Genomic DNA, 14,812 nt, shown 5'->3' with positions numbered 1-14,812 from the left:
AAGTAAAGAATAGATATGTGACTTAATAATTATTGATTGCATTAGGTATATTTAAGTAATTGAATAAAATATGTATCGAAGTTAAATTTAATTTAGCCGTGTAAAGTATACGCAGCTTGCATAGTTATATTAGGGATATATTCGTATCCACCTAAAATATCGTCAATATTTGTAACGTGTTTAGTTAGTGGTGTACGTGTATGGAGTTTGACCAATCGACGTCGGACGTTCTGACCGTAAATATGTCCAGTCAATTGTGATCCGAGCCATTTAAACGTTTCCTGTCTCAGTCACTCGTAAGTCCAAACATTGCTGGGTAACAGATAGGTCACTTATAGATGGCCGGTAATATAAAGTTGTCTCGGTCGATTCATTTAAATGCTAATTGGTGAGGAGGCGGTCTGCTCTAGAATAACCGGTACGATATGAATGCATACGTTTGTTATTTATAGTTATATCAATGTAGGGAATAGCATATTGTGTGCTACATAAGATATGTATTATACATTCTTCTAGAACCTACTTACTAAAGTACGGTAAATATTTAGTTATCATATAATTAACTATTTTATATTTTAAGAGAAAATTCAAAATATGGCATATAGTATTTTATTTACAAATCACTGTTCCAACACCGCTTCAATGTCTTCTCATGTTTGTGGTATAATTTTCCTTATGCTCAGTGATAGTAAAGTGTGGCAAGGAACCCTGTATTTGTCCGATGAAACTGTCGTATGTTAGGTTATGTTAGTGCTGCAGTAAACAATCATGATGAACGCGCTCTTAATCGATTCCTTTATAGGTTGGACTCTTTAAAGTTAGTCTCTTTAAAAAACTTACTTTTTAAAACTTCGTTGTGTTACCTCAATAAATAATGTCTATCGCCAAATAACAGTAGGTACTTAGTATTGTTGTGTTCCGGTTTGAAGGGTGAGTGAGCCAGCGTAACTACAGGCACAAGGGACATAACATGTTAGTTCCCAAGGTACGGTACTTTTCGTTTTACAGAAATGTTAAATATCATGCGTATTCTTGAGTGATAACAACATAGGGAAACCTACATATATGTACCTATATCTAATTTCACACCAGCCGCAGTGGAGCAACATGATAGAATGACCTTCAAAAACATCTCCTCAAAATTGAGAGGAAGTTTTAAACTCAGCTACGGTATATAACTAGGTGTCACTTTACTTGTTCATAATAATTATAGCCATATATTTTATTCGTTTTAAAACACTATTAAGAATGCATCACAGTAAATATGGTAATACTGGTTTTTCGTTGTATTTGGGTAAATGATACTTACCTAAGAAACTCTTCAACATTTTTTTTTTGTACCAATTCGATAAAATTTTATAAATAATAACTGTCTTACTGAGATTATCTCAGTGAGATAGCTTGTATCCAGAGTTACCTGATATAATTTTAGTAATATATGTAAGTGTGGGTCAAACCGTAGAACTAAAATTAAAAGAAACAGTTCATTCAAATAATTTAATGACTGATTTGGTTGAAAATTTGATCACGTTCTTTGTCATATTTACCATAATAGTAAAAACATTTCAGATTATGGCTTAAATAAAAAGGCGGTCTAAAATAAATTTTAATTTCCCGATACAAATGGCGTTTCTCAACTGGTAGGCTACTTGCAAATGATTTAACTAAACTCAAGCAGGTTGAAACATTCCTTATGTTTCAATCGTTCATCAGAATATTTGTAATTATTATGTATAATATTTTTCACGAATTACTTCTTACTAAGTTTTTGTTTGAAGTTAACTATTTGATACTTACTTTGTCTTTAAAATAAAAATAACAATTTAATTTTCATGGTCAATTTATTTAATAATAATAGTACGTAAAAACAATTTATAAAATTCACTAATTCATTTTAGTATAAAAAGGTACCTACTTATTCACACAATTATAAAAAACATCTGTATGACGTAATAATAATTACAGAATAAAATTATATAAATGATTTAATTATTATTTTTTATAGGAATGTATTATACGAAAATGTAGTGGGTAGGTATACGTATTTCTACATACCGTATGTCCGAAGGATCAGGACAACTTATGTGTCATCAAACTTCACAAAATGAAGTAACTATAAGTTTTGTAAGTTACAACGCAAGGTATTTTCAACTCAGAGATATAGATTTAATACAATACTGGCTGAAACCGCGTCGTACCAAGGTTTATAAAATAATTTAATCTACTATTTTTTATGGATACCTATAAAATATTTAAAAACTAATTAGCACAAAAGAAAAAAGTTGATGTTTTTCTATATGGTTTCAAGTTTACTTTGTTCTAAATTTTATCAAAATTCGTAATAAGTTCTATCACAATGTAGGTAGGTATGCAAAGCTCTTGACAATGAAAGTATAGACTTACATAAAAACAGGTTGTATGGTCCAGCATCTGTAGATATTTCTTTTAATATCACCGATATTAAAGATCTACTTCACAATTAACTGGTTCTAAGCAATTCTATACATATAGCGCTAGCACTATGATTTAATAAACCAAAATAAAAATTTTAACAAAAAGTAAAACCGACTTCAAACAAAACACTATTTTAAAACAAATGAATATGCACGAAAAAGTATTAAAAATAATTGCGTATTCAACATATTTTAGAGTCTTCCTAAGTTAAATGAAATGAATAATATTAGACTACTTAAAAGTCGATTTACGATTATAAAATGTAGTTATAGTTATTGGTATATTTGGAGCCGGTGTCAACTACTACAAGGATCCCTAACCTAACTGCGAGCCGTATAGGAGTTCCATCACTACATAGTATAAAACAAAGTCGTTTTCTCTGTCCCTATATCTTTAAATCTACGCAAAGGATTTTGATGCGGTTTTTTTTTAAAAGATAGTGTGATTCAAGGGGAAGGTTTGTGTATATAATACATGAACAATATAGTAAAGAAACACTGATAATTTTAGAAGTTTGCGATGTGATGTCGTAAATAAACAAATTCTGTAGTATATTTAGTATCAGTATTGCACCCGTGCGAAGCCGGGGTGGGTAGCTAGTTGATTATAATATTCGACTATGATAATTACATAAACATAACCACATTACGGAAGGTGACTTAAATATCCAAATAACCTATAAATAAAAGATTCGACTGAGTATCGCTAACGTGCTCCTCAGAATTGTTCAGTTCCCTTCCGTTCCGTTACTTTGTCATGGATCCTGTGCTCAGAACCTTACCATACTTTCACCAAATTACCCTTGAAGTGTATATTTTATAATAGAAAAAGAATTATCAAAATTGGTTAACGTGATTTTCAGTTATTCACCTATTTGTCGCGCATATACATAATGCAAATTTAAGACTTATGTCGTTTTCATATGGATACCATCATCGGAAAAAAATAAAAAAAAATGGGACCCCACGGAAGCACTACCTTTCAAACAAAAAAAAAATATCAAAATCGGTCCACCCAGTGAAAAGTTATGAGGTAACAAACATAATAAAAAAAAAAAAAAATACAGACGAATTGATAACCTCCTCCTTTTGGAAGTCGGTTGAAAACACAATGGTTTATTATATTTTCCCTAACAAACCTGTAGCCATGTGTACCGATAGATGGCGTTCAACTAAAAGTTCTAAGTAAATTCATAAAGCTTTAAATAAACAAAATACGCATATTGATTTGTTATACACTAAACTAGACAATATTTTATAAAAAGAAACTTTATTTTCATAATATTATTATTACTAATAATTTTGTTTAATATATACACTCTACAGAGGTCGCTACGTACGTACATATATACGTATTTTATGAGAAAGGTAAACCAAATAGTATAAATGAGTTAGAATTAAAAACTTAAATAGTACAGGATGAAGAATAATGTGGGTATGATTATATCATCAATATAATTTATTTAATTATCTATTTAATCATTTTATTCTTACCTATTTTATATTTACAACAGGTTGTATTTTCTTCTATAATATGTTACTTGAATGGTATATACATAATTATTTGGATGCTCCAACCATAGTATGTGGATTTTACTCCTACTTTAAAACATACTTACTCTACTTGATGGCGGGCTTTGTGCTGGCCAGCCTGGGTACTTATCATTTGTATTATATCTCTAAACACAAATAGGTATTGATAAATTCCTGCTTGAAGGTGACTGTGCTAAAGCAACTGGCACAAGAGGTATAGATCTTAGTTTCCGAGACTGGTGGCGCAATGTCGTTGCATGCAATGGTTAATAATTCCTACTGTGCAAATGTATATAGGTAGTCTGACCACTTTCTAGGTGGCCTATTTACTTGTTCACTTATTTGATTATAATAATAATAAAATACGTAACACGATAATATTAAATATCACGTCGTTTCTTAATATTTACTGGTCAAGTTGAAGACATTTTATTTTATACAATAATTATTAAAGTTTGTTCCTCATAATTCTTTAAAAACAATTCATTAGAAAGCAAAAGTTGGTGCTTAGATTTATTCTACAAATTACAGTCTAGTTGGAACCTTCCGCTACGCATACTTACATATGGCTGCATCTGGAGATCCAAAGTAAGTTACTACCTAAAAAGCGCTAGTAAGTATACACAGACCTAACATAAAATTGTCTTTTGCAAAGGTTTGTAGGCAAACCTGAGCACTTATCATAATTTAATATGAAAAAAATGTAAATACAGAAGCAGAACTACAAACAGAGAACGCTATTTTTGATTACAACTAGTTAGTACATTGTAAACCAATGCAGATGTAAAAGTAGGTATGTCATAAGCGCGATTCTCAAGGGATACTCACAAACTGCAGGTTTATGTAGTATCTATTATACATACTTGTGTGTGTGAGTGAACGCAAACAAATACCATTTCTGTTTTCTCACTTTCAGAATCCGATAAAACGAGGATCCGGCACGATTGAAGAAACTGGCAGTTCAGACGCAAAACCAATGACTACCTGTCTTGATACAGTTGATTATAATTCAGAATTTCTCTACAAAAACTAATTATAATAGTGATATAGAACTACTATCTCGGAGACATATAACCTTATTCGTTTAAAACTTCGTAGTAAACCCACGTCATGTCATACTACGTCGATATCACAGGATATTTTTCTATAGGATGCACCTCACTACTTATACAAATTAACTGAGATAATAAATCTTTGACATATAATTAGGTAGAATTTAATTGTTATCAGAACGACAATTTTTATAACGGAATTTTAGTCGTTATCGATATGGTTCAATGAGGGTTAATTAGGTTTACAATTAGTATATTTTTTATTATTAAATGTTAAATCTCATAAGTCTTTCTGACCTTGTGAATAAATATAGATATAAGCTTTGAGGAAACTTCGGAGCATAGCTTCAATTTTAAAATGTCTCACTTGACTGTACAGTGCGAGTGCCCTTACGTCATATTAGTTATCTAAACATCCTTATTGGAGAAGAAAACGCTATTCTTTTTTAGATGTTTTCTATCAAACACGCTGTAATGATATCTGATACTATGTCTGTCTGAAAAATTGTCAGTACCAAAACAGGCTTATTACTTTGAAATTTGCTTAAAATTAGCACATAAGGTGAAGTTGATAATGAAGAGGAGTTATATTACAAAATTTACAAACAAGAATTTTATACCCTGTGCAGTAATCAACATTGTAATACAAAATAAAAATATTAATGTTGTGTAAAAATATGCGATAAAAAATAAGTTGAATGTGAGAAATTTAAGCAAAAATATTTCAATTGATGTTTGAATGTTGTTTTTCTTTCGTCGAAATAAAATTAACCTTAATATGGTATGACAGTTTGTAAGGATAGGTATAGGATTATACGATTTATTTTCAATAAAATTTAATAGTAAAAGTTGTGGTTTAAAGAAAATAATCCGAGACACGACGAAATATTTAATTCTTTTCCCTTTCATACAATCTTTTCTAAATTCGTCATAAAACTGTCGAGAGCACATTCATTTAATTATACATTATTACTTAACAAGACCTCACGCGGCGGTGAGACTTGAACTACATTAATTTATCTGTACAATGATAATTACGAGACCTTTAATTATTACAATATTATATAGTTTATAGAAGAACTTCTAGATGCGATCTACTGCAATGAAAAACAATTACATTACAAATATCTGAAAAGCAACTTGTATATATATTTGAAAAACTGCGTTGAAGAGAAAAGACGCGAATTATTTTTATTAAAATATTTTTATTTGATTATCTGACTACCAATTAAGTTAATAAAAACAATAATATTTATTTAAATGGTTGCTTTTCAGATAATATTACAATGTATCCATGTAATAGTAGAAAATGGCATGACAAAAAAATAACAACTTCGTTCATTGACATTATGCAGAAACATTTTTACATTACAAATGTATTATTAGTTAAGATATGACCACATATTTAAAAAACAATTTGACAGAAATGGCGTCATAGCTGAAAATATATTTTGTATAAAAACAATTAATATTCAGCTATCATTCTTTAACCTATTTCATAAACAATTAAAATAGGTACGCTTAAGGATTAGTAGTCATAAGCCTTTTATAATAGTGTATTGTCTCGTTGCTGAGACAAGTGATAGAGAGATCTGATTAATACTCCTGAGGCCACTCCATTATAATCGAATTGCTACCCACGTAGAGCTAAGATGCTTTGCACTTATGTAGAAATTCGGTTACCTAGACGAGGTCGCCATTTTGTACAAAACACTTATACACTCTATTAATGTTACGGACAATACAGATTTAATGAAATAGATTTAAGTAAATCACTAATTTTAAGATAGAACATTCATTATATAGATATAAGATAAAATAGGGAAGATGTAGCTAGTGACTTTAATAGTAATTCTATAGTTACACTCTAAAACCGAATGATCCTTCACGTTTCTACATCTTGTATAGTAAGGTATCTATTACACCATAATTTTACTATTTTATTTTCAACATCTGTACAGCGTACGTCTAATAGTCACGATTTACTTCGATGTTCTAGAGCGAGATACAAGTTATATTCATTACAATAGAATGTTATTTTCGTGTATATAAATAAATAATAAAATATTTAACTAAAACAAAAAAATAATAGAAATACATAGGCTTAAGCGAACAGCACAATGAGTCGATAGGGGACAATATTAATGCACTTGCCCATACACGTAATTATATTGATTATAACATCAACTTTAATAGTTTCAAAAAAGTCATAACAGTAACTTAATGCATAATTCTACTGGAACCGAGTTAAAGCTTTGTCAGAAATTCATAATTTATATAACGAATAATGAGAAAAGAAAATAAACAGTAATAAATATTTGATCATATTGCGAATATTGATAATATTTTAATATGTAAGAATATATTGACGTCGATGCTACGTTAAATAATAGGCCCGGCGATGTGGCGACTCCTCAGTCTGACCCCAACGCATCCACACGAGATTTGTAAAACTGCCACCAAAGCAACCCGAGTAATTCAACAATTTGGTAACGAAAATAAAAGTTAACCATCCTTCGAACAGCGAATACAACAATAAAGCAGTCTCACGAAATATTTTACAAAATTATCTTTAATAAACTATCTAAATACATTAATTCATCGGTGACGACATCATTTCGAACTGCGATACTTAAATGATTTTTCAAATACTTATGTATTCAACGCTATACTAGATATTATGAATATCAGGAATCGTTATCTACTTATGTACTTAGTCTCGTTAAAATTACAGAAAATAATTTCGTAATTAATACTATACACAAATCGACAACACAATTATCTTAATATGAGATTCTCTGGGACTCGCGGCGCACCGGCGCGGGTCCGGAAAGCGTCCACATTACGTACGAAACGGTACAGCGATACGTTCCTCGAGTCTATTGGGTAACAACCTGACGAACCTTACGGATTTTTAAGTACGTCCATAAGCACAACACACTGAGTCCTTTCGGAACTTGTCCTCCGTCTGATTTAGCTGGCTATACCGTGATGAAGGGGATAAGTCCCAGAGAAGGGCGCGGGTCACTGATGATGCTTGGCTGGCGGGGCGTGGTGCAGCGCGACGTGGTGCGGCGCGTGGTGGTGACCCGCGTGGTGATTGTGGTTGTTCGCGTTTGAATTATTGTTGTTATTTTGAGCTGCCTGCGCCGCTTGTCGCTGGGAATTTTTCTTATTCTTCATTCGCCTGTTTTGGAACCATATCTTGACCTGTCTCTCTGTGAGATTCAGATTTCGCGCCAGTTCCCATCGTTTCTGCTTCGAAACGTAAGCGTTGAACAGGAATTCCTTCTCAAGCTCGAGAGTTTGGAACTTCGAGTATGGTTTGCGTTTTTTACGCACGGTCACTTGACCGGTCCAATCTAATGGGTTTGATGAGCCGCAACCGACGCCGACGCCCACAGACATCGATAGAGATCCTGTACAAAAGAAAACATTATAAAACATCTTATAAAATATTTAAATTATTATATGTCTGCGTGTTATGTTAGTAAATTCAAAATAAACTGCAAAAGTTGCAGAATGCATCGCGGTAGGTTTTAATTACTCGAAAGCGTATGGAGCTCCGCGTATAGAGTTAGTTATTTCAAATGCTCGGTGCATTTGGAATAACTAGCTATTTCTATGCAGCGCGGAAACAATAGTAGCCACGGTGCGTTAGAAGTTGCATATAGCTCAATTTATGTGAGCGGTCCTTTTGATGAGATCACCGCCTATAAACTTTGTATGCGGCCCACGGCCTTCTCGATATTCGATGCTAGCAACTGACTGCACCATTTCCTATTATTTAGAACATTACGCTCCACGTTGCGAAATAGATGCTGCATTGTCTACTGGATGAACGCAAGCCGTTGTGTAATACATGAAAATATCTACAACATGTTTATGCGCTGCGTACTGCAAGTTATATCCTATAGTTGTCACTCTTCATAAAACTAAATTGCTCGACTTTATTTAAGACCAGTTAGTAGAGCAAGGCAATTGTTCTTCTTTAATGATAGCTGTTTCCTTATTTTGATTTGCGTTAGAAAGCGTTCTAATGATTTCTTAACAAGCTGTAATTAGTATTGGATGCTTAGAGTTTATTTAACATTTTATGATCGCGTATGATTTACTAAGAGCAATAAATTTTAAATAAAGAAAGTACGTTTTTCTTGTTCAAGATAAAATTTTAAAATATATTTATTCTCATTTACCGTTTTGAAATACTATTCATGAACACTTTAATAATATTCCTTAAAAAAACTTTCAGTAAAGATGATTAATTTTTTCTCAAGTTTTCTGCTACTAACATAAATGTCAATTGGGATATTTGTTAAACAACAGTGACTAAACCAAACAACTATTGTATTTCCTGAATTTCTAAACTGTAGATTAATGGTTATTGAATAGCAATTAAAATTATAATCTGAATTTCACGAAACATTAATTAAAAGTTTTAATCGTGTAATTTCCTTGCATGGTTTTATTTTAGTAATTGTAATTAGGTGTGTGTTTTACGAAATTTAATTTTTATCGTAATAATGTAACTTTCTTGAATAAAAACAGGTTTTTTATTTTTGTTTCTACACTACAAGTTAAGTATAATATAATGAGAGCAGAAAGCTCTTTATATATTTTTATTAAAATAACTTTTTTAATGTTAAAATTCAATTTATTTTTCTGATGTCCGGTGAGAGAAACAATTGCTCAAATAGAACATAATGACTAGTCGAGTTGTCAATTATATGAGGATAGGTAGCGATCAGAGGCAATAAAAGTGCGGGTTCCGTTCGACCGTAAAAGCTACCTACCCGACCGCGGTTCGACTATCTCGTGTATTTTGCTTTGACAAGGATCTCGCATAAAACCGTAAAACTATAGAAATAAGGTTCAAATTTCTTTGATTCTACATTTGACATTTGAATCTGTGTCATTCCTGTTATCGCTTTAAAATGACGTACCATTTTGCAACTTCATGTTGGATGAATTAATTTTTCCGTACCAATAAAAGTAAGATATGGAGTGAATAATAACCTCTTGCATTTAATTTATTGATTAATAATTCAAACCGAGGACTGAGTTTGAAACAATAATTCAAGCATTTGTATATTGTATGGTTATTGAATGATCTATGGCCGGCGTCAGGTCTCGACGTATAACTGGAACATAAGAAAGTTACCTATTTCGCGCTGTGTTCCGCTCTCCAATGTAACATAACTGTTCCTGAGACCGTTCGTAGGCCATAAATGTACAAATCAAAGTCAATGTCAACCTCAGGTGGGCCGTAAACATACAATCATAAAGTGACGTGAACACTCGTATAACTTTTTCAACAATTGTTTCCTTTTAATGGGCCATTATATGCGCGTTTTACGCAAAATTATGTCAAGTTACACCTCTGCCGTAACACCGGTACGATAAACTCATCTTTATGGTTAGGCGGCGATCGAAAGCGAACTAGCGCCGACCGTTTATGAATGGAGGCTTTTTATTGCTCTCATATTGACATGCTGCTCGGCGCTGCCTAATTACAACTTACTAGCGATTTAGGGAAGAAACCAGTATTATTATTGCATATGTGTGACGTCAGTTTTACGATATCATAAAATTGATACACATCTACGACAAGTGTACAGCCGCCTCGTATGCGTTTCTCGCCTCGGGCTCTAGTTTTTTATCGCCTCATCAGCCTAAACAGTGTTTATTGTAGCAATATTTGGTTTATTGCTACTACTCAAAGATCGGTTTATTGTCTTAACGCTCAGGTATCGTGTTTATTTATTAGTTATACATTTTTATTAGCGCTTTATTTTATGTAAACTTTAATTTATTGTCGGTAGTATAGCGCCGTTTAACATTGCCTATAAAACGATGCTTACTGTTCGTTTTTAAACATTTGTAGCACGTGTTTCGTTCATTCATCAAATTTATGGTCTGCTGTGAGAAATTTGTTTTGATTTTGTCGATTTTACCTCTCGACGTAGCTACTACTGCTCAGACGTGCATCCTCTCGATTGAGCGATCGTATTAAGTAAAATAAGTCGTTAAAAAAGGCATTAAATAGGTCCAAATTAGCCGCAACGTATTTATGTTTTAAAAAAATACAAATTTGCAAATCAATTTATTCTAACCTTCGCTGAGATTTCAATTTAAAAAATGCAGTCACGCAAAGTATGCAACAAACTGATAATGATAAACGTGTTACTCACACAAGCAAAACACGGTCATGTGTGCGTGACCGCACACATAGAAAACAATGTCTTAGCTGTGTGCGTATCACAACTGCCATCTAGCGGCAAGCGGTGCCACCCACACTTGCAAGGGTCAAGGTTGATAAACTCACAATATATTATTTACAAATCTATTAATCAGTCTCAAAAATCAAAGATACTTTATAAAAAAATATATACTATTATTTAATAATTTCACCGAATTTTGAAACCGCAATCCTCGAACTTTGAGGTTTGATACTATATAATGTTTACAAATTTAAGCGATGTTTTCAACACATGTTACTTCGATAACTTTAACTAAGGATTACAAACACTATCGGATAATATCGTGACCGGACGTAAAAAAACGTGATCTCAAAGTTCGAGTATTTGTAAATATATTATTATGAGTAGTCAAACAAATTACTTACCAGGTAGAGCACTCGGAGGCGGGTACGGAGCGCTGGCAACTGATTCCGGCGCGTAGTTTCGCAAGCCATAGGCGTCATGGGAGAAACCCGATGCTTCGGAGACAGCTGTTCGGCGTTCATCGCCACCAACGTACGACAACGGCTGATCCCCACGCGGAGCGCCGTAAGGATAATTCCAACAGGGCTGTGAAAAACCTTGATGACAGCCATCAGCATAAGGTTTATATTCTCCTCCACCTGTCGGCCAGAAGGGTAACGCAGATTTGCGCTCCCTTTCGACAGGCAGATTGTAGTAAGTCGGTGTAGTGGAGTATTGGTGCTCGAAGGAACCAGGTGCATCAGGTGGGTAACCCCAACCTTGCTGGGCGTGCCGGATGACTCCCGGCTCTGGCTCATAGCGCTTGGCCGGGATGTGTAGTGGTTGTGGTGGGTTAGAGCCCACGGAGGCAGGCGAGGCGCTGGAAGCTGAGGGTGGCGCGGCGGCGGGCGCGGCCGGTGGTGAGCCGCCCGGAGGTGACGCGTGCGCCTCCTCGTAGAGCGCGCCGCCGACGCCGTTCATCATGCTCCACCAGGCCGGCCCGGCGGAGTGCCCGGAGGCGGGCGCTGGCGACGCGGCAGCCGCATCGCAGGGCGCGCCGAGGCCCCCGACATGGTTGTCAGGGTACAGGGTGGCGGCCGGGCAAGCCACGGGTGAGCAGGAACGAAGCCGGCAGTTCACGCGCGCCGCGGGCACATTGCACCACGCGCACACGCGACCACGCAGTAGCGGCACATGAAAGTTAAAACGCGGTTCCCAATTTAGCTTGCCAGTCGGACGAAAGACGACTGCAGCGGGCCGACACAGTTAGGGAGTCACTCGAGGCTACTGGAAAACTTCGGAAAGCGATATCCGTCAACGATTTGACGAGTACAGTTCGTTTTGTTTAACTTCATAAATATAAGTCCAAATATCACGAAACGATGTTTTTTACGATAAATTTAGTTTGTTTTTTTTTAACAAGCAACCTTTGAATATTTCAAACGATTTATTTCAACTCAAAAGTTCTGCAAGGCACCAGTTCTAAATAGTTTGTAGTGCAGCGAGCACAAAGTCGCGAGTGTATCGTAATGCGTTCGAAACGCTTAGAGGAAACACGAGACGCGCAATCGGCGGCGCGGTCGAGCGCGGAGTGGTGGCGCGCGGCGGTGCGCGCCGCAAGGCACGAAGCACACAGGCGCGCGGCGGGGCTCCATCTAGCGGCGGGCGGATACGTTAACCGCTGCACCCATGACCGCCCGCCCGCCCGGCACACGTCTCTACTTTTATAGATTTCAGCCTTTTGTGGTATTTCATTCAAATATCACACTTTTTGTCCCTTTTTGTATAATATTTTTTATTTTTTTATATTTCCATGCGTAATTCCGCACACCTTCTAATTTCAACTTTCATAATGAAATCTACGTTATACATTTATTGCCGCAATGATAACATTATTTTTTATAACTTTGGTTATTAATAGCATGGTTCAAATTTTATGTTCAGATCTCGATCTTTACTATTAAATCATGCAAGAGTTGTCGGAGTACAGTAGCGCGGGTGCGGGTGCGTAGTTAAGCGATTAATGGAGGCAAAATAGCCATAAACTGCCGTTTAACCAAACTGCAAGCGTCACTCGACCATCACCGAGTTGCCACCAATAAAAAACGCGAGACTTTATGACGGCAACTCACTCACATTTTATTGTGAGTATAAACTTAATTTTATCGTCTGTTAATTTTACCATAAATAAATAATCATAGGTAATAGCTATCATACATGTAATATTACTAGCAAAGTCCTAACGATACATGTAATAGAAATAATCATGAAAATTAATATTACATATTTTCGATTTTTCATGTTTTATAGTAGGTACATAGCGCATTATTAGTATGTATGCTAATTATTCGTTACCCAAGAGTGTGGCATGGGGATAAGACCTCGGAGCGATCTGGTAAGGCGGCACACCCTTCCTTTACACATAGTCGAAGGGAACAATGCTTACAACCAATAAATCTACTTACAATATTTCACACCTATAGAAGCAACATGTACTGTTTACACAAGACACGGCTATAAAATATGTCAAACGAACAAAAGCAAAAACATACATAACGCGCTAAGTAATGTTATCATTCTTGTTAACAATTTTTTTGTCCTGTTATTATGGTAATTGAAAACCAACTTGTCAAAATAATATATGTGACTCGAGCACAGGACTAATTTCCCACACGGCCTTGTAGTGCAACTAATTATGATTCGACAATAAAAGCAGGCGTTGATATGAAGCCGATAAATTTTGCGAATTATGTACGTGTCTATAGATTTTACAACAAAGATTAGGTACTTTTATGCAGGTATTATAGTCGTAATTCAACAATGCAAGTAAAAACGAAACAATTTATGGTCAAACACAAGTTACTTTAATGTATCAACGATATAAAAAAAGTATTATTAAACATTACAAAAAGGTAAAACACTAATTAGTAAATATGTATCACCGTTTCTTTTCTATATGTTTGCTGTTCGTTTTGTATATAAATTTCCTAACATCGGTTGACGGTGCGTTGAGAAAAAGTTATCTAGATCAAAACCAATGAACTCAACGCACATACAGATTTAACTGAGGCGTGTTGAATGACAGTAACAAACATAGGAACAAGTGTGCGCCTTAGCCGGGCCGTCTATAAATATTTACGTTAGGAAACTCAGGCCAGTGTTCGGCCATGTTGTGCGTAAATAAAAGTGCGTTTTCTTATCTCAAACATGTGTTGCGCAAACGAAATGGGGCTAACGTAAGCATAAACAATTGTTTTAAGCATGTAAAACATAATATTATATATTAACTTACACAAATACCATTCCGTTTGAAAACTTACAATTGATCCATATCAAAAATTTTCTCATAATAAGTTGTATTTTTTTATTTTCTTTTATCATTTATTAAGTTTTTAACAGCACAACTATATTATGTGCTCGTTATTGTTATGTATAAATATAATTTATATACATTTTAATTAAGATATACAAAATTAAATGAAGACAAAATCATCGTTAAGAAACAGGATTTCCATTATCTTGAACAATAAATAACATTATAAGTGTCTTCAATCTGATATTAACCGGTTCA

At 34.5% G+C, this 14,812-nt stretch overlaps 1 protein-coding gene across 1 annotated transcript; it reads right to left on the bottom strand.

Moving 5' to 3' along the window:
• Positions 1 to 5,920: 5,920 nt before the first annotated feature.
• On the bottom strand, positions 5,921 to 12,502 carry LOC124535452 (homeobox protein abdominal-B-like). Its single transcript, XM_047111674.1, has 2 exons — positions 11,664 to 12,502; positions 5,921 to 8,457 (listed from the first exon to the last, which is right to left on the bottom strand). The coding sequence occupies exons 1-2, from the start codon at positions 12,223 to 12,225 to the stop codon at positions 8,063 to 8,065; spliced, it is 957 nt and encodes a 318-aa protein (XP_046967630.1). The 5' UTR covers positions 12,226 to 12,502; the 3' UTR covers positions 5,921 to 8,062.
• Positions 12,503 to 14,812: the final 2,310 nt, after the last annotated feature.

This window comes from Vanessa cardui, chromosome 14 (assembly GCF_905220365.1).
Source record: "Vanessa cardui chromosome 14, ilVanCard2.1, whole genome shotgun sequence".
Taxonomy (NCBI): Eukaryota; Metazoa; Arthropoda; class Insecta; order Lepidoptera; family Nymphalidae; genus Vanessa; species Vanessa cardui.
Note: the sequence above shows the minus strand (reverse complement) of the source record. Positions and strands in the feature narration are given on the sequence as shown.

Coding starts and splice junctions, on each gene's coding strand:
- LOC124535452 (XM_047111674.1), bottom strand. CDS start 12,225: ATGATGAACGGCGTCGGCGGCGCGCTCTACGAGGAGGCGCACGCGTCA. Junction 8,458..11,663: donor GCCTCCGAGTGCTCTACCTG/GTAAGTAATTTG, acceptor TCTTTTGTACAG/GATCTCTATCGATGTCTGTG.